Raw genomic sequence first — 21,891 nt, 5'->3', positions numbered from 1 at the left:
GAGGAGACTTCACCCCAGGAAGGCAGCTGGCCCGGACAGAGTGTGCCCCAGAATGCTCAAGGCTTGTGCTGTTCAACTGGGTGAGCCCCTCCAACATGTGTTTAACCTGAGTCTGCGTCTAGGGAGAGTTCCTGCCACGTGGAAGACAACCTGCCTCGTTCCAGTTCCTAAGAAGGCACACCCGAAGGAGCTGAATGACTACAGGCCGGTTGCTTTGACATCTCACGTGATGAAGACCATGGAGCGACTGCTGCTGGACCACCTCAGACCTCAGGTCCACCATGCTGAGGACCCACTGCAGTTTGCGTACCGTGAAAAGGTGGGAGTGGAAGATGCCATCCTCTATCTTCTGCACAGAGCTCACTCTCATCTGGACAAGGGGGGAGGTGCTGTGAGGGTCATGTTCTTCGACTTCTCCAGTGCCTTCAACACCATACAGCCCCTACTGCTGAGAGACAAGCTGATGAAGATGGAGGTGGACATGCACCTGGTCACCTGGATCACTGACTACCTTACTGGGAGACCACAACATGTCAGGATCAGGGACTGCTCCTCTGACACAGTGATCAGCAGCACAGGAGCACCACAGGGGACTGTTCTCTCTCCAGTCCTGTTCACACTGTACACATCAGACTTCAAATACCACTCGGAGTCATGCCACATGCAGAAGTTCTCTGACGACACTGCAATCGTGGGGTGTGTGCGTAATGGTGATGAGAGGGAGTACAGAACCCTGGTTGAGGATTTTGTGGTGTGGTGCAAAACGAACCATCTACAGCTGAACATCTCCAAAACCAAGGAGATGTGCATAGACTTCAGAAGGTCCAGGCCCTCTGCTCAGCAGCCAATCTCCATCGAGGGGGTCAATGTGGAAGTGGTCAAGTCCTACAGATACCTTGGTGTGCACCTGGACGATAGGCTGGACTGGTCAGTGAACACTGACTCCCTCTACAGGAAGGCCCAGAGCAGACTGTACTTCCTCAGAAGGCTTGGGTCCTTTAACATCTGCCAGAAACTCCTGCTGATGTTCTACCAGTCTGTGGTAGCCAGCGTCCTCTTTTACGCTGTAGTGTGCTGGGGAGGCAGCATCAGCAAGAGGGACGCTGGACGACTGAACAGGCTGGTGAGGAAAGCTGGTTCTGTGTTGGGACTAGAGCTGGAGTCCTTAACACCACTGGCAGAGAGGAGAGCCCTCAGCAAGCTGCTGAACATCATGGACAATGTTCACCACCCTCTGCACAGCACCATCACCAGGCAGAGGAGCTCATTCAGCGGCAGACTGCTGTCCCAGTCCTGCTCCACAGACAGACTTCGAAAGTCTTTTGTCCCTCAGGCCATAAGACTTTTCAACTCATCTCAGCACAGCAAACTGAAGACTCTGTGACACCTTTTCTTTCCAGCAATTCTGGCCACACCATGGACATACCCCCATCTATGGTCACACTATCTTGCTGATGCCCATAACACTATTCTTATAGTTCTACCCTATTTTGCACTAGTAGTTCATTCACTAGTTCATTCATCTACTGTTTACGTATCATTTGCACTGCTAAATTTAAATTATTATATAACTGTATTTGCACTTTCTGTATGGCGGACATCAGTTTATCCTTATCCTTACTTTATGCACATCAACTGGTGTTCGCTGTCTATTGTGTTCAACTGCACTACCTCCATTTTACATCACACACACACACTAAAGACTGTACTTTTATAATTTCATTTTATTTTTTATTTTGTTGTATTTATATGTATCATTTATATTTTTTTTTTATCTTTTTGTAACTTTGTGTACTATACACACCTGCTGCTGGATGTCAAGAATTTCCCCTCGGGGATCAATAAAGTATCTATCTATCTATCTCTATCTATCTACTGGAAATTCTCTTATTTCTTACATTTATTTGTTTGATAGCTAAGCAGTATTTTGATGCTAAAGGCTCACTAGTTCACTAGTCACACAAGTTCCACCTTAAATGCTGCCATTATGTTCACCAGTGTTGGGCACGTTATTTTGAAAAAGTAATTAGTTATAGTTACTAGTTACTTCTCCAAAAAAGTAACCGAGTTACTAACTGAGTTTTTCCACTATAAAAGTAACTAGTTACCAGTTCTGCCCACCTCTAAACCCATACATCACCCAGTGCCCCTCCCAAACTACCTCTCCCATTTTTTTTTTTTTTTTCATTTTTTAAATTTGAGCTGAGGTTGGAGTCAGCTAAAATCATGGAGTTCAGTTACCCTTAAAGGCAACTGGTTTTCTTAAAAAAAAAAAAAATGTAAGTAAATTAAATTTATTCAGGCTTACGGTGTGCCCTAAAAAGCACAGAATCATGTGGATATAAAACCAGAAACGAGAGGGGTCGGGTCAGGAAGCTGGTCCACCCCTCGCTGAGATACAGAGAGAGGATATATGAAATGTGAGTTGTTTATGTTCCTCTCTCCTTTGCCAATATGCAGTAAAAAAAAACACATTCATCTTCTGCAGTAAATAACACACAGCTGTCTTACCGAGGGTGCCAAGAGTAGCGCACTGGTGCTGGAGATGGATTCACTAAAGCTTCCCAAAGAGAAAACAAAACTAGAAGATCTTAACACACATAATATTGAGAACTCCATAAAAATAGAAGCTTCTTAAAATGCTGGAGCTTGCATAATAATAAATCATGCCGTTTAGTTCCACAGCATCTCTGGCTTCTTTTTCTCTGGCTGTTAACATTGGCAGGAAGAATATAAAGAATATTGATGAGTTTAATATTGATTTTTACTGGTTAAACACTGGAAAGACTGGGATCGGTCATGACAGGAATGGTGGCAATAATCAATTTGACTGTTTTGTATGTACATGCCTGTTTATATTATAACTAAAAAAAAATAACTGAATAAATAAATAAAATAATAAGTGCATTTCTTACATTAAACCTTGACATCAGAAATGTCGAAAGGACAGATATATTTGTCGTTTATTATATATTTAATTATGCTGTGATAAAATGATGGGGCAGACTCAGCCAGCGCTCCACTAGACTCCTCATGGTCAGCGCATTTAATTCTGACATTTAATGTTTTAATGTATGTCCCACACACTGCAATCAGAGACAGCAGCTTAAGTTCTGTTTTGCCTTCAATGATTACTCTTTTTTTTTATTATTCTGCTGGAGTTAACATGGGATAAAGGAACAGAAGCTTTCTAGTAGGGGTGTGACGAGACACTAATATCACGAGACGAGACGAGACACGATACTGGGTTCACGAGAACGAGGCGAGACGAGATTTAAAAATAAAATTTTAAAGAAAACGTCGAAAATGAAAAATGGCTTGAAAACTAGAGTTTTATTTGACAAAATCATATAACGCACACTTAACAGACTGGTTTCTCTCACACATTGATTTAAAAAGAAATAGAAATAAGAAAAATAAATAAAAATAAAACTTTTCTAGGTCTTATATAGAGCAAACAATAAGTGCGAACCACAACCAGTCATATTAAGCCTATGGTTTGTGTTTTTTTCTCCTAAATCTCTTGCAATTTAACTCTGCATAACCATAACCAGTCATATTGAGACTGTGCTTAAAGTGCATCTAAAGACAGAACTCTTTTTTTAAGTACAGTACAGAGCTAAGGGATTAGTACACCTGCCTATGAAACAGTCACGTGTAGGATTTACTTACAGTATTTACATATGGTTTGTGTCTTGTTGGTCACTCTGTTACCGTTTATTGTTTCCACTGGAGCCAAAATGCAGCCAGACAAACAACTTAAAAGTAGCAGAAGCGTCTTCTATGCAAATGCCTGAATTTTCCTCTTTTGCTGAGAGCTGCTCTCACTGCTCAGCCATCATACTCTAACGCTATCGCTACTGGGTTGCCAGATCCCTCTTAAAAAGTCCACACTTAACAGTTTTTTTGCACCGTGAGACAGGTTTAAGCCTGACGAGAAATATGGTCACACGCCTACTTTCTAGCATTTTGCTTTTGAATAAAAATGACTTCACAAGATTATTGAATTGAAGGGGCCCTATTTTAGTGATCTATAGCTCAGCGGTCAAATGAATTGAGCTGAATTTAGGGCATGTCTGTGTTTCTTTGGTATCGTGAGGGCGCAAAAAATACCTTGTGCGGCTTAAAACACGTAAAAGGCATGTACTAATTAATTCTTTTAATTAATCATGGGTATTTTTTGAGTGTAACATGAAATAAAACAATCAGCATGTCACTTCAAATTCCATTAAGAGCCGGGGGAGCTCTGACTTTGGCACGTTCTTATCTTAACAGTGTGACACTTTGTGTGTCTCAGCAGAGAATACTGACCTGCACGCTCACGCTGTGAAGGTACACCAGCAGCTCATTTAAGGGAACAGCAATATTGTTTTATTCTTTATTTAGATCTGTTTATTGTTAAAAGTTAGGTTTCCTCTTCCTATTCCTACATGGAAGTGAGCAAAAGTGTGTCACCATGTTACCTTTTAAAGTGCTTCCGTTAATTTACAGTATTTACAGTAAATACAGTAGTTATCTTGGAGAAACTTTGAAACTTTGTACAAGTGTGGCTTTACTGCTCCTTACAACCTGACTGGTAAAGTTCACACATAGGTGTATAAGAACATAAGGCACACTGATGATTTTTGGGAAAATTAAAGAATTTTAAGTGCGCTTGATATTCCCAAAAATTTGAGTGACAAGCAAGAAAGAATAGGTAGAATTCTGTAGAAATGCAGGAATATTATGGAAATATTTTCAGCAATAACTATAATTCATGCATTTTCACCATATTAATTTTGCAAGATGTTCCCCTATCCTACTTATTTATTTGTCCTCCTCAGTTGACATAAAATTACTTAATTTTAAGTTCGCTGTCCAATAAAGTCTCTCTCTCCTGTAAAGTTGCTGTTTTAGAGATAAGTGTTTTTCATTGAACAGCAACGATGTGTATAAATAGACCTTTTTGATAAACTACCAGTGCAATTTCAAAGTTCTCAGCATCTCATTTCAAATGTAAGGCCCCTGAAATTCTACCAGTGAAGTGTGGAACTACTTTAAGCTTATTACTGGTGTAAAATTAGACATTTCTTTGCATGGGTAACACTATGCCCCTATCACTAAATCTAGTCTAAAAGCGCTGTATTTCAGAATCCAAAAGTTTGTACTTGTTATCATGTTTCACTATGACCAAAGTTCATTTCACAACAGATTTCTCCTTTAAGGTCTGGAATGTGTACTTTAATCAGGTTTAATTTATTGTCCCGATGGACAGTTCTGGTGGAAACAGGAGAGTTGAGGTGCACATTGAACTCTGCCGTGATTTTAAGTTTTTTGGATACAATCCGGGTTAGCACCCGAACATCCCTTTCAGACAGCTTCCTCTTACAGCGTCCACAGTTAATCCTGTTGGATGTGGTTGGTCCTTCTTGATGGTATGCTGACATTACCCTGGATACCGTGGCTCTTGATACATCACAAAGACTTGCTGTCTTGGTCACAGATGCGGCAACAAGACGTGCCCCAACAATTTGTCCTCTTTTGAACTCTGGTATGTCACCCATAATGTTGTGTGCATTGTAATATTTTGAGCAAACCTGTGCTCTTACCCTGCTAATTGAACCTTCACACTCTTCTCTTACTGCTGCAATGTGCAATTAATGAAGATTGGCCACCAGGCTGCTCCAATTAATCCATGAAACCTCCCACACTACAATGACAGGTGTTTCAGTTTCATTGTCCAACCCCTGTATGTGAGTAATAAATAAGTAATATGGTGCATATTTTAACAAGATAAAGTTTAATTTAAGTCTTGCAAGTTAAAGTATTGCAGATGATGCGATATAAAAGACAAGGCTCCTAAAGCCCTTCATGTGCTGTATCAGAGGTTTAAGGTTTTTTTTAAATAATGTATTTAAAGCAGTGAGTTTGCTGGAGTTGAAAACCTCTGCATTAGTTTACCTTCATCACTCAACTTCTCCAAACAAAATTAGAATAAAGAAGCGCCTCTGTGAAAAGCATATTTTCCTCTCTCTCTCTCTCTCTGAAGTTCCTTCATAAAAAAAATAAGCTGCATTTATAAGACCCTGTGGAAGAAAAAGGAAAACTATCGCCATCAATATTCAGCCAAGAAATGAAAAAAAAAAAAAAAACGGTCCTTCACTTCGCTTCACAGATTTTTCGAGTCGAGAGTTGTGAGAGTATATAAAAAAAAGGAAAAAAGGAGCATGTGATTGCACACACTGAGCGCACTTTGATGGGCAGAGCGCGAGAGCAGAGCGGAATAGAGAGTGATTAGGAGAGTGGAGGGAGGGAGGGAGGGAGAGGGGGAGGCGCTCATCATTGGGAGCGTTTAACAAAAGCTGCTAATTACCTGCCAACTGTACGGTGCCTGTGTTAAGGAGCCGATTGTTCGCTGTCTTTTCAGGTCATTTTTTAATGACAGGCGCTGAAATCAGATGAGATCGGACCCCCGAGCCGAGCCTATCGGTAGTGCAGGGGTGGGTGGGCGAGGGGCGAGGGGCCGCTGAACGGCTTTTGTTTTATTCACGGTGCTGACGGTGGTGGAGGATATTTTAGAAAAGCGCTCTGGTGTCTGTGGATATGTTATTAATATAAATGTATGTTTTTTTTTCTGGTGAAAATGCTCTCAGTTTCAGAACTCACTACTTCATACATTATGCTCAGTCTAGGGATCTGAATCGTACACTGTTTAATTAATTGGTAGCCATTTAATTTGTCTGCTCTTTTTGTGTGTAGTTATTCATATAAATACAGGTGCTTCAAGATATTCGCTAAACATTACAAAACAATGTGATTAAGACATCTTTTTTTTTTTTAATATTTGAACAAATACACTTTTTTAGTTCATTCTATTTAACCCTTTGAACCCTAGGCTGTTTTAGTGTGTTTTTTTTCTCTTCGTTTTTGTCAGTTCCTCTTTTTTAGGTCTTATAACACAGTAGTTATATCAGACAGTCACATGCCATGATCTCTTTTACTCCAGAAGCCATATGGCTGCTCAAAAATATAATAATTTAAAATGTAAAAGGAAGCAGAATTGTTATGTTTTCCTGGAACTGATCATGTTTTGGTCAAAATTTTACCAAGCGCCTGTTTTTTTTAAATTTTTTATTTTTTTTATTTTTAAATGTATAGACTTTAAATATATTCACACCTAAGATATCTTTTCAAAAATGGTTAGACTAGAGTGTATATGATTTAAAAACATAAGAATATTGATGATATATAGTTCATTACATGGGGTATTATTACTTTGACAGAATACATGGAGAAACAGAATCAGGCGGATTTATTGGTCTTGATAATCACACCTCTAGGATACATGTAGATAAAAACTAAAAACCTGACACTCACAGCAGCCTGTGCCCTTCAGTATTTTGATCAGGACACACAAAGAAAACTATATAATATACAAAAATGTAAACTTTTTAGTCTAAATACATAAAAAATAGTGCAAAATAACTACTTAGTAAAAATGTACAAGTAAAATAAAAATTATATAAAGTAGTGCACAGCATACCTAGCTTTAGTTTCAGTAAAGCAGGTAGTTTCACACTTTTTCTGTGCACACTTTTAAGTCATTTACTGATATAATTTGGTTTGAAACATCATATAAATATGTTTGAATCACTAAAGGTGAATAATATTGGTTGGGGAAGGAGATCTCACTTTTTTAGGTGTTTTTCTCAATGTATTCTCTATTCTTGTAGATGCTTTACCGCACTGGGATGTCATTATTATTTTTAAAAAGAGTAAGTTCTGCCCTTTCTAACCATACATGGATTATGTTTATGTGTGAAGGGATTTTGGACAGAAAATACGTCCGCAGTGTTCTAAGGGTTAATATTCAATATTATTAAGAGTCTAAGGGCTTGATTTAATCAATCTATAGGCAAGCCATTAATAATGATGCACTGCACAGGTTGATTTAGAGAGTGTCAGTGTGTCTTTGCTATCGTAACGAAGGGAAAAGTATGCCTTGCGAAAATGTATTAATGGCATTTATTAGTTCTCTTTATGTATTAATTAATCATGTGTTTGTTTTGTGTGTGTTTTACAATAAATTCAATAAACCAATCAGCGTGTCACTTGCTATTTCCTTTAAGAGACAAGTGCGTTCTGACTGATTGGTTGGATTGCTATTTTAGGGGTGCAGCTATCGATGTGGACATTTCCAACGCTTCTCAGCAAAAGAGACTGACCTGTCTGACGTTTTTTTCAAATGGCGGGATGGTAAATTAGCAGCATTTAAGGTGGGACAGCAAATTTATTAGAGTTTTTTATGTAAGGAAAAATGCATATTTAAGAAAGCTAAGTATATAACAAACTACTTAAATGTAATGCTGTAGCTTGAGCAGCGTGCGTACCTTAACTTAGATGTAAGTCACCTGACCAATAATGAAGCAGCAGGCAGGTAAAAGAAAGGAATGCTTATTAACATGGAATGGTATGATCCACTTTGTGGTTTGAAATTGTATCACAATATTCTTCCAGGCATAAATACTGCATTGTTTTTGTAGTACTTAACATATATGTAAGAAACATATTTAAATGTTTTGACGCCCCTAAACTATTTTTTTTACCCCTTTAGGGATGGTGGAAGTCTTTATTTCTCCCAAAAAAGACTTCCACCACCCCTAAAGGGGTAAAAACAATAGTCTGACCCCTCCAATACCCCCGTTATTCAAACCGTGGTCTAGGTTTGTTTTAAGTAAGTGGTGCACCTGAGTTTTCTGTTGCCAAGATAGCAATACACCAGAACTTTACCTGAACACACCTCATTTTGAGACCACCACACCCATCGAAATAGATACTGTATATCCACAAGCACCTTTGCTATTTAAACGATGCAGGCACAAGGCGTGAAAATGGACTGTTGGCGGGGTGTAAGATAGCAATAGGCATTGCAAGGCACCTTGTGCAGGGTGTGAAGGGCTCTAAAACTTTCCCAGACTCATGTGGGAAAGCATCTACAACCATAGTTCTGAAGACCTCAGAGGGATCTTTGAACCTGGTCATGGAGTAACAAGACAGGCTCCTCCAAAATTATTTTTAGCTACATTGTAATAAACAAATCAAGTAGCTGATGTGGTGCATCTGATTGTAAATTCTAATTATATTAGATTCATTAGGTCATTGGACACGATACTAGTCCACTGTCCCACATTAATTTTTCAAATCTGTCCAAATGAAGATCAAATACCCTAATATTTTCCTTTTAAAAGAGCACAAAAATATTACAGCCCTATTTACAGCAGATTTTATCATGCATGACTGTAAATACAGCTACTTTATTTCCTCAGCTGTTCACGATGCGAGTGTGCATTATCTGTGTATGATCAGATCTATGCAATCTATATTTAAACACAATCGAGGATGGTCTTTTTTTGCTAATTAGCTATGCCAATAAGAAAAAAGCTCTATATGTGGAGGCGGCCATAGATTACGTATCTTTTATCTGCTGCCAAGGAGCTCGATAATCTGCAGCCGACATGAAAACATGCATCAGACAGATCTGTCACGTCTGCATTCTCCAGACTCATTACAATTTCAGCAAGAATGCAGACTGAGCTAAATCAAACCGCTTCTGAATAAGTCTGGCCTCTAGCCACTGAGAAACAGGCTAAAGATTGTCGTTTATATCTTGTCCGCTGTTGTAAATGAAAAGCAGACATGTCTTACGGTTAGAAGGCCTGTGAGTTTCTTGGAGTCTGATCTGGCTTGACGTTTTAGGCCGCTAAAAAGGTTTCTGCAGGACACTGCTCTGCTCTGCTCGCTGAGATTTGCACGCTCAGATCAAAAGCAAGGTTGTATGAGTAGCTCTTGTTATCTGAACTGTCGTGGTAACCTTTTAGTATCATTAGCGGAATTAGTTCAGTCCAAAAACTTGACGGGGCAGAGCGATGAAATTGAACAATTAAGGGCTATGAAGCCGGTGACTGCCAGTCCTGAGTAATTATTCAAACTGTTACACTAAAAAGAGTGAAACTATGCCATATCACATCCCCTGAATGTTAAACGCGCCCCAGATTTACAACTGCCCATACAGAAAGGAGGTATATGAGATATTTCCCTATATATTTTCTTCCATTCAGGCTATAATTGTGGCCCAAAGAGCATTTATTTGCAGAATATGAGAAATGACCGAATTAACAAAAAGATGCAGAGCTTTCAGACCTCAAATAATGCAAAGAAAACAAGTTCATATTCATAAAGGATAAAGAGTTCAGAAATCAATATTTGGTGGAATAACTCTGGTTTTTAATCAAAGCTTTCATGCATCTTGGCATGTTCTCCTCCACCAGTCTTACACACTGTTTTTAGATAATTCATTCTGCTCCTGGTGCAAACATTCAAGCAGTTCAGTTTGGTTTGATGGCTTGTGATCATCCATTTTTGTTTTTCAATTTGGTAAAGTCAAAGAAACTCTTCATTTTTAAGTGGTCTCTTATTTTTTCCAGAGCTTTATGTATGTCCAAAAGTATTTGAACAGTGACGTCAATCCCTTTATTTTTGAAGACAAAACAAAACGTATGAATTTGACTATATTATATAATATTAATATGAGGCAACAGATTAACATTTCAGCCTTTGTTTCCAGGTATCTGGATCTAATACACAGTTTACCTTCTGTCTGAACCCACCCATTTTTATTGTGAGCAAAAGTATTGGAACATGTGATTTGCAGGTGTGTTTTGTTTTCCAGGTGTGTCCTGATACATTAATTATTTAAACAATAAACAGAGCTCAGTTTTAGATTTTTGTTTATCTGTGCAGACTAAGCATTTATAGTCAGAGGAGTAACCAACATGAAAACCAGAGAACTGTCTATGGATTAAAAAAGAAGCAATTGTGAAGCTGAGAGAACATGGAAAAACAATCAGAACTATTAGAGCACAAATACTGTCCATAGCCAGAACACTGATTGGAATGTCCTGAAGAAGACAGTCATCACTGGTGTACTAAATGACAGGGGATGAACAGGTAAACCAAGGAAAACCACAGCAGAAACATTGTGAATGCTGTAAAGAAAAACAACTCAACAAAGTGTCATTAGCAACAACCTCCAGAGGACATGAGTGAAGCTATCCATTGTGCAATTCCATTAATCTTTTTCTGAGTGAATAATTAGTGTGATTGCAGTAATGCAATCACAGTATTGTTCTTCTTAAGTCTTATTCTTCTTCTTCTTCTTCTTATTATTATTATTCCACCTGTTTTTTGTCCGGTTAACTAGTGCCGCAGTTTTCGAAATATCGACTTCGTTCAAAAGAGAAAACGTGCGTCCATATCGGGAATGGTGGGCTTGTATACAGCTTTCCGATCGGACTTACGTTTTTCGTAAAAACTTCGTAAGTACGCGTTTTTTTGCCCATTGAAAATGAATGGGCAGAACTTTGCACGCCCGTGGACGTCGCAATTTTTGAAATACGAAGATGAAACCAATTGAGGACCTGTAGAACTTATTGAGCTCTTTCCGAAAATATGCGTTACGAAAAGTTACGTCGTACGGATTTCGTACAATTGTCGTACGAAGTGGCCCCATTGGAATGAATGGGGCCAATCGGAGGACGGCAGCTAGATCGAAGGACAGGTAGCTAGAACTCCAGTAATGTGAGTGTATGGAGCAGCTATGGGATAAATCAGCGTTAGGTCAAAAGTTTGGACACCCCGGCCCCCCAGTACTGTGTGTAATGGAGCCACGGGTCAAAAGTTTGGACACCCCGGCCCCCCAGTACTGTGTGTAATGGAGCCACGGGTCAAAAGTTTGGACACCCCGGCCCCCCAGTACTGTGTGTAATGGAGCCACGGGTCAAAAGTTTGGACACCCCAGAGCCCCAGTACTGTGTGTAATGGAGCCACGGGTCAAAAGTTTGGACACCCCCGAACGGCCAGAGCAACCTAGCGTGCATAGCTGATTGATGTATTTGCACGTTGCGTAGCAACGTGCAAACACCATTTAATCAAATTTATGCATATACATCAACTAGCAACCACCTAGAAACACCATAGCAACCACCGCGGATACCATAGCAACACCTTAGCAACCACCTAGCAACTGCTTAGGAGTGACCTACCAACCACTTAGCAACACCATAGCAACCACCCTGGATACCATAGCAACACCTTAGCAACCACCTAGCAACCATCTAGCAACACCTTAGCAACCACCCCAGATACCATAGCAACACCTTAGCAACCGCCTAGCAACACCCTAGCAACCACCTAGCAACCACCTAGCAACACCTTAGCAACCACCCCGGATACCATAGCAACACCTTAGCAACCGCCTAGCAACACCCTAGCAACCACCTAGCAACCACCTAGCAACACCTTAACAACCACCCCGGATACCATAGCAACACCTTAGCAACCGCCTAGCAACACCCTAGCAACCACCTAGCAACCACCTAGCAACACCTTAGCAACCACCCCGGATACCATAGCAACACCTTAGCAACCGCCTAGCAACACCCTAGCAACCACCTAGCAACACCTTAGCAACCACCCCGGATACCATAGCAACACCTTAGCAACCGCCTAGCAACACCCTAGCAACCACCTAGCAACACCTTAGCAACCACCCCGGATACCATAGCAACACCTTAGCAACCGCCTAGCAACACCTTAGCAACCACCTAGCAACCACCTAGCAACACCTTAGCAACCACCCCGGATACCATAGCAACACCTTAGCAACCGCCTAGCAACACCTTAGCAACCACCTAGCAACACCTTAGCAACCACCCCAGATACCATAGCAACACCTTAGCAACCGCCTAGCAACACCTTAGCAACCACCTAGCAACCACTTAGCAACACCTTAGCAACCATCCCGGATACCATAGCAACACCTTAGCAACCGCCTAGCAATACCTTAGCAACCACCTAGCAACCACCTAGCAACATCTTAGCAACCACCCCGGATACCATAGCAACACCTTAGCAACCGCCTAGCAACACCCTAGCAACCACCTAGCAACACCTTAGCAACCACCCCGGATACCATAGCAACACCTTAGCAACCGCCTAGCAACACCTTAGCAACCACCTAGCAACCACCTAGCAACACCTTAGCAACCACCCCGGATACCATAGCAACACCTTAGCAACCGCCTAGCAACACCTTAGCAACCACCTAGGAACCACCTAGCAACACCTTAGCAACCACCCCGGATACCATAGCAACACCTTAGCAACCGCCTAGCAACACCCTAGCAACCACCTAGCAACACCTTAGCAACCACCCCGGATACCATAGCAACACCTTAGCAACCGCCTAGCAACACCCTAGCAACCACTTAGCAACCACCTAGCAACACCTTAGCAACCACCCCGGATACCATAGCAACACCTTAGCAACCGCCTAGCAACACCCTAGCAACCACCTAGCAACCACCTAGCAACACCTTAGCAACCACCCAAGATACCATAGCAACACCTTAGCAACCGCCTAGCAACACCTTAGCAACCACCTAGCAACCACCTAGCAACACCTTAGCAACCACCCCGGATACCATAGCAACACCTTAGCAACCGCCTAGCAACACCTTAGCAACCACCTAGCAACCACCTAGCAACACCTTAGCAACCACCCCAAATACCATAGCAACACCTTAGCAACCGCCTAGCAACACCTTAGCAACCGCCTAGCAACACCTTAGCAACCACCTAGCAACCACCTAGCAACACCTTAGCAACCACCCTGGATACCATAGCAACACCTTAGCAACCGCCTAGCAACACCCTAGCAACCACCTAGCAACACCTTAGCAACCACCCCGGATACCATAGCAACACCTTAGCAACCGCCTAGCAACACCCTAGCAACCACCTAGCAACACCTTAGCAACCACCCCGGATACCATAGCAACACCTTAGCAACCGCCTAGCAACACCTTAGCAACCACCTAGCAACACCTTCGCAACCACCTAGTAACCACCTAGCAACACCTTAGCAACCACCCCAGATACCATAGCAACACCTTAGCAACCGCCTAGCAACAGCTTAGCAACCACCTAGCAACATCTTAGCAACCACCCCGGATACCATAGCAACACCTTAGCAACACCTTAGCAGATACCAGCCAGCACTGCAATCACACTCGCAGTTTCTGCAGGAACTGCAATCTAGTTGCTGTTTGTTGTTGTTTTTCTATTTTACTTGGATACAAAAAACATTCATACAGTGAGGAACAGCAGCAGGAGCTCCTCAGATAAATTGCTGTTCTCATTTTTCTCCAGACAGGACGGAGCGTTTGACTTTACAGAGCTGAGCTACCATCACTTCAGTGCGCTAGCTTGTTATGCTAACTGGTTAGCGTTAGCTAACAAGCTGTATGTGCTTCTTTGGTGGTGCTGTTCTACACAACTCTCCACAGCACCTCTAGTGGTATGGTTGTATGTGAAAAATGCATACCAGTTTTTATTTCCCCTCTGGTATACCTGATGAACCGGTATACCACCCAACACTAGCATGGTGTATAGAAGGCTATATTCATTTAAAGTGCACCAGCTGCAGTATTAAGTGAATCTAAACTGTGCCTAATAAAGAAGGAAGTAAAGAAAGAGAGAGAGAGAGAGAGAGATCGTAAAGACTTAAAACACTTACAGCTTCCGAACTTGAGTGGGCAGGCATGGGCGTCCATGGGAAAATCTTCTAGATGCATGGGGCACTCAGCGTGAATGGTTAATCTGAAAAAAAAGAAAGAAAGAGAGAGAGAGAGAGAGAGAGAGAGAGAGAGAAACAGTGAGATAGCATATCTGTTTAATAGGACGGTCCAAAAAGCGGATTAGGCACTGAGGAGGAACTGCAAAATGAAACGCTGTCATCATTTATTTTGCGTAAATCGCGTGTGTATCTGGGGCAGCTTGCAGCTCTGCATCTTAAGACGCGGAGTGATATAAAAAGAGACAGAACTCAGCTTTTTAGACGTCCAGCAGAAGAACAATAACTCGCCTATCAGATGCGTATTTATCAGCTCTGTGGATCAAGTGCTAAATATAACAGCACTTCAAGGGCAGCCGGTGGCTGACACGCTCCCTCCCAAAAAACCCGCACAATATATACGACGTGCTGCAGGAGAACAGCTGAGTCATACCTCGCGCTCTCACCACTTCAGGGCTGTGCTGGTCTTGATAGAGCGAAACTCCCTATAAATAGCATCTCTGGGCGTTTAATTAGCCAATATCAGGGCTTGATTCTCGGAGGTGAATCAAAGTCACATCGCTGGTTTATGGCTGGAGGGTAATTTTGCCGTGTTCCTCATTTCCTGAAGGACTACAGGTGGTAATTTGCATGGTCTCTTTTCTCTAGAATGATGTAGCTCTGTTTCAATGCACACTGGCTGTCCTTGGTTTCATACAAGAATTAAGCAATGATGCGATATAAATAATCCAATGAATAATCCAATGCTTAAGTGGATATCTGATGTTTGCAAGTGTGATTTGAAGTGTTTTTGGTCAAATCTGGGGAATGCATAAAAAAGGTGTGCATTAAAAGCATTACATTTTTGCAATACACATGCAACTCAATAATATGTAGCAATATTGAAAATGAAAATGCAGAAAAATGCAGAGATTCTTACATTTACTTAGACAGTATGAACTCAAGAAATGGTATGCTTTGCCTGTTAATACTAGTGCATCTTAAAAACTTTGAATATCATTGAAAAGTTACTTTATTTTTGTAATTCAGTTCAAAATGTGAAACCGTTTTTTTTATTTATTGTTGATGATTATGGCTTACAGCCGATGAAAACCCAAAAAATCAGTATCTCAGAAAAGTCCTGCTGGAAAATGAAATCCACATCTCCATAAAAGTCGTGAGCAGAGGGAAGCATGAAGTGCTGTAAGATTTTCTGGGAAAACACTGCACTGACTTTAGACTTGATAGAACACAGTGGATCAACACCAGCAGATGACAGACATGTCTCTCCAACCCATCACTGACCATCGGTAAATTTTGCATTTCATTTGGAAATCAATGGCCAGAGTCTGGAGGAAGAGTGGAGAGACACACACAGTCCACAATCATTGATTTGTGGTTTGGAGAGCCATGTCATCTTATCATTAATATTCATGAAACATGTTTACAGATTGTCTCAGATATAACTTACTATGAGTCTGTACTGCAGGTATGTGTGCAAGTGTATGGTGCACCAGAGCCGAGGCAATGAAGCAGCATTGATTTGCTCTTTGTAAGTTTGTGTGGGTGGGCTGTTTACTCTGAGGGTCCGCCCGAGTGCTAAGCACACATAGTAACTGCCTGCTTATTAACTCTCAACTCAGCTGAAAGTACACATGTGGCTCAGTGGCTGACTGCCCACTGCTCGAGTCCAGCCCCCTGACGTCGTTGCTAGCCATTTGTCAGTTTCACGGTCAGTGAGCTCGGCTTTTCCCCTCTGGGGGGAACTCGGGCCCCCCCTCAAACCCTCCCCACAGCATGCGGCTGCGTCTCGGGGGCTCTGCCCTCCTATCATCCGTTTGATTGCTTGTTGACACCTGTTCTTGAAACAGTTCAGCAAATAAAATCCCAGTGACCCAAGACCACTGTAGAAAAGCCCCCAATACACTGCTGTACTACAATCAAATGCAATTAGTGTCATAATTAGCACTCACTCTGTAGTTTGTGAGAGTAAGTATACTGTAAATAAATGCATCTAACTTGTTAAGCAAAGAGTTTGAACAGTTCTTATACTAATAACTAAAAACAGAATGGCTGGGCAGCTGATTGGTTGAAGCAAGAGATGAAAAAACAAACTAAAGAGGAGTGCACCTCAGAATGCCTATGGACTGGAGTTTGAGCACCTATCAAAAGAAATACAACCCATTTGAAGGCGGCCAAGCAAATAAACTCTAGGCTTGGCTGTTGGCATAAATGAAAGGGAGTGAATAGCAGGATTGAGTGATGCAAAAACTACAAATAGGTGAGTGCAGGGCAGCATTACACATTACATGTGGGCCAGCATTAAATTAGACCATATAGTCAGGGTATTTAGATTGAGAAGAGGTGAAAATGAATAAGAGATGAAAAAAAAAAATGACAAGTAAATGAACACAGACTACAGTAAATTTGATTCCCGGACCATCCCTGAAACAGAATATAATTCATGATATCATTTTTACACTAAAAAAGACAATTTAGTATGGAAGTGTGCAGTTTGGAACACAGCCGGGCACGGCCATCTGTGCAATGCATCAGCACAAATCAACATACCGTATTTCCATCCAACTGTTGACATGGATGACCCCATTCCTAATGGGTAGGTTCTGGAGCCAAGAGGACCAAGAGGAACAGGCTAAGAAGATGCATAAATGGATTTATTTTATGCTCCATATCATGAATACTATATGCAGCCATTGGCATAAGCCATTGTCTACATGTTCATAATTGTCGTTCTCTTTAAAAGTGCAGCTATACACTGCAAATTATTTCCTTTTCTTAATTGAACACATATGTTAGGAATATAACATCCATTATGTTGCTTATGACAACCTGACTAACACACTTCATACAGTAATACTGTATAAAGCTCCACTCTAATCACAATCTGTTACTGTTGCAGATTTCCATATGCATAAGGTAGGAGCAGGTGCACTGCTACTAGTGATAGCTTACAGTGTCAAAATATAGGTAAATTACATTTTCCAAGGCCTTATTAGAGCCCTAGAATAAGATTTAAAAATATATACATATGTTTTCAAAAAAGCTTCTTTCAGCAGTAAAAATCTTGTGAAACTATTTATTTTTTTAGTGTGTTTTTATTTTTCACAAGTGTAAAGGGCATACAGTGGGTTGCAAAAGTATTCATTTAACTTTTTCACATTTAGTCACCTTACAACTCCATACTTGATATTGTAAGTGATAGGCCAACACAAAGCAGCACATCATTTTAAAGTGTAATGAAAATTAAACATATAAATTTTAATCAAATAAAAAAATATATATATATAAAAAAACGTCCTGCAGCTGGGCTCCGAGTGGTCCAGCAGACTAAGTCTGGGAGTGTCACTATGAAAGGGAGATTGCTGGTTTGAATACCGTTCATGTAGCTTGCCATTAGCTGCCGGAGCCCTGGAAGAGCACAATTGGCCTTGCTCTCTCTGGGTGGGTTCTCATTTCAAAGGGTGATGTTGATCAGCACAAGGCATCTGTGAGCCGATGTATCGGAACCTAGTCGCTGCATTTTCCTCCGAGTGTTAGCGCTGTGATGCTACTCGGCAATGCTGCATCAGCAACAGTTAGAAAAGAGGCGGTAGCTGACTTCACATGTATCGGAGGAGGCATGTGCTAGTCTTCACCCTCCTGGTGTGTTGGGGCATTACTAGTGATAGGGGGAGTCCTAATGAGTGGGTTGGGTAATTGGCTTTGTAAATTGTGGAGAAAAGGAGATAGAAAATTTAAAAATAATTAAATAAAAGTCATGCAGCTGCAATTGCAGCAAAAGTTGCACTTCATGCTTTTCAGATTTTTATTTTGTTAAAAGTTTGAAAACCATGTACTATTTTTATTCCTCTTCACAATGATGTGCTACTTTTGTGTTGGTTTATCACAACAAATCTCAGTACAATACATTTACATTTGTGGTTGTAAGGTGACAAAATGTAAAAAAAAAAAAAGTTCAAGGGATATGAATAGTTTTGCAAGCCACTGTACATCATAGAAGGCATTACCACTCAAAGTGGACAGCACAGTCCGGGGTGATTATTGTGACCAGTGTCTGGTTAGAACTGACTGAGAACAAACAAGAATTTCTGGCAGAAATTACATCCATATTCAATGCAAAACCATATTCCCTACCTGCTTATCTGAGCAGTATTCCTTAACTTCCATGGGACATGCAAAAGTCAGGGGACATGAATGAAACTAGTGCCATATCCTATAACTTGTCCGTGGCATGTCTGTGTATCTACATTTAAAAGTGTATAAAGGTAAATAAATATTGTTGTATCATGCTGAGACTTCTTTATATGCTATTCATGAGTAGAATCACTTGGAATTGATTGGAATATTTTTTTTTTCCAACACTGCTGCTATTCACAAATGCTCTGACCCTCTAGTCCTCCCATCTGCTAACTCTAGATGTGGTAAATGGCAATGCTGTGGCCTCGCAGTTTTAGCGGAACGAGGCAGCAGCTGTCTCTTCTCCACTACCCTGAGCCAGGTAAGAGGCCTCAGCAGCCTGAGCAGACAAGTACAGCCATCTGTCCAACCCACACCTCTGTCTAAGTGTCCTCCAGGGGCAGAGGAGTGAGCTACAAAACTCCTGTGACAGACTGAAACCTGCTGAGCTGGACAGTGTGGAAGTGCATTCAAGAATAAAATGTGCGATACAACCAGTGTGTGCACAGCTCTTCGGCCTACGCTGAAAAGAAAGCTTGTGTTTTTACGGAAGTAATGAATTCATAGGCCTGGGGTAAGTAGTTTCCTTTGCTCTGGAAGTACTCAGGTTGCTTTAAATCTACACCTGCGAGGTATATTGGAAAAAAAAAAAAAAAAAAAAACGTTATAAAAAGCTTTAGATCCTTGGCAAGCTCCCCACAGACACTACTCCAGTCTATAAGCTATAACCTCTGCTATGCTGGGCTGACCAGAACCAGCGTCTGCAATTGTCTACTTCTTCTGCCTCTTTCTTTCTTTTTTTTCTTTCTTTCTTTCTCAAACTCCATTGCTGCACAGACCCAACACCTTTAAGTACTTAATGAGATAAAGCTAGATGCCTCCTGGGTAATCTGCCGACATAATGGCGGTGATGTTCTTGGCCTTGCAAATTAACTGGGCTTGCAGGGAAAGGAGCACTTTTGAGGCACTGACGTTAATTAACGAGCTTCCAGCAGGTTCCCGAAGCCAACTCATACCCAACCCCACTGTGGCATCAACCCAGGAACTGCCGTGCTAAAGAGCTGCCCCTGGGAACCCATTGTTGCACCCTCCCCTGCAAACCGAATCAACTGATCCGCTACCAATAATCAATTGGCACTGATGACTCCACCAGCGACTTCCCAGCTAGGAGAATCGATGGTTGTTATCTTGTGAGTGAGGTTGAACACTGACCAGAGGTATTGAACTATTGGGAGTTTGAGAGAGGGCTGATGGTGAGTGCCAGATGGATGGTACTCACATTCCATTTCCAAAGTTGAGTGGGCATTTGATATTCCTCCATCCACAGTGAAAAGTGTGTAGCAGGAACACATCATAGAGACCTTACCACTCACAACGGTAGGTCTGGAGATGGGAGAGCATTTGTGCCTTCAAGGCACTGCCTTGAGACGATTGCAGAATGTGGATGAGCATTGTCCTGTTGTTGGAACAGTGCACACGAGTGTGCATTTCAGAAAATGTTGGGTCACTGGTTGAAGGAACTTATTAATGTTACTTTGGGTTGTCAAGATACCTGTAATAAAGCCCAAAGGTGATCTGGCATTGGACGGCAACTTTGAGACAAGTTTGAAAGAGGCCAGATGGATGTGTGCTCCAGGAAATGCATCATTAAAAGCCTTACCACCCATAGGAGTAGGTTTGAAGATGAGCCTTTGAGCTATTAGGACGGTAGCAATATGTGGATGAGCATTATCCTGTTCTGTTTATGTACAGTAAGCTTAGATTTACAAAATTTTGTCTAAGGGTGTGTTTTCAGTAATGTTTCTCCAGCACTAAGGCTGGGTGCAGCAGCATTCGCTAGCAGGGCGTAAATGCCACCCGATAGCGCTAGACTGAGGAACCCTGAGTGTTTGGGTAAACAAGGGAGCTATCAGCTTGCAGTTCGTCCCACGTAGTTTGTTTTAACACAGCAACCTACAGTTCAATTTACTCACCTCTGAACATCGAAAGAGCTAGTGCTGTGGTTAGCGACTTATGCTAATGCTGCTGCACCCAGCCTTATTACTGGAGAAACTTCAGTGAAAACTCACCCTTATAACACTGTGCTTCAGCGAAGTGGCTTTACTGCTCCTTAATACTTGACTGGTAGAATTCATACATAAGGCAAAGCATTTGTGTCTTTAAGGCACTGCCTTCAGACGGTAGCAGTATGTGGACGAGAATTGTCCTGTCCTGTTTTTAGCCACTGGTTGCAGGATCTTATTAACGTAACTTTGGATTGTCAAAGTCCCTGTAATAAAGCCCAAAGGTGATCCTGCATCGAACAGGCAACTTTGAGACAAGTTTGAAAGAGACCTAATAACAAGTGCCAGATGGATGTGTATACCTGGAATAAATAAAAAAAAAGCATTACCATCCACAGTGGACAGTGCATTAGGTGGTAATGATTGAAAGTCCCAACTATGAGAACCAAGAAACTGTTTCATTCTGTGGAAAGATCTCTGTAAGAAAGTGTACACTTTCATTTCCATGCCCCCCCTCCCCCTTCGAAACACACATATCTCCATTCCGAGCAGCTGTAATAAGGTACCGCAGACACTTGGGTCGACTTCATTCAATTTTGTTATGATACTCGATAGGATCAAACTCTCGAAAGCCTACGCAGCTGCATCATTAGATTTGCAGACTGCAGAAGAGTGAGGACTTCAAAGCTGTTCCTCAAGTCCACTGGAATGAATCACTCAGTGGGCCGCCCACCGCTTCAACCGAATCTCACTACGCCTTTATCACTGGCGGCGATCTGAAAGGCATCATCTCTCACTGTCTGCCTTTGAGGCTACCTGAGCACCAGTCAATCAATCAGCGAGATCCTTGTCGCCAGAGGTCCACTTCTCCAAATATACTCTTCATCAATGCTGACCTGTGGCCTCGTCTCCCGGAGCCCGGCTCCGCTGACAAGAGGCGGCGAGTGTTCTTGACGTGTGAGAAATCTGGAATCAGGCCAACGCCGTGGCATTCATCACACTTATCATCGTATCAGGGGACCTGGAAGATGATCAATGAGA

The 21,891-nt window shown here is 41.6% G+C and overlaps 1 protein-coding gene across 1 annotated transcript in view; it reads right to left on the bottom strand.

The window, feature by feature from the left end:
• Positions 1–21,891, bottom strand: part of LOC103031495 (gamma-aminobutyric acid receptor subunit alpha-3) — a 237,099-nt gene that overhangs the window by 70,200 nt on the left and 145,008 nt on the right. The window contains exon 6 of the mRNA XM_049466513.1: positions 14,615–14,697. Within this exon, the coding sequence (XP_049322470.1) occupies positions 14,615–14,697 (83 nt within the window). The remainder of the gene's footprint in view (positions 1–14,614; positions 14,698–21,891) is intronic.

The sequence above is a fragment of the Astyanax mexicanus genome, chromosome 17 (genome assembly GCF_023375975.1).
Source record: "Astyanax mexicanus isolate ESR-SI-001 chromosome 17, AstMex3_surface, whole genome shotgun sequence".
Classification (NCBI taxonomy): domain Eukaryota; kingdom Metazoa; phylum Chordata; class Actinopteri; order Characiformes; family Acestrorhamphidae; genus Astyanax; species Astyanax mexicanus.
This window is presented reverse-complemented; position numbering and strand designations above follow the sequence as displayed.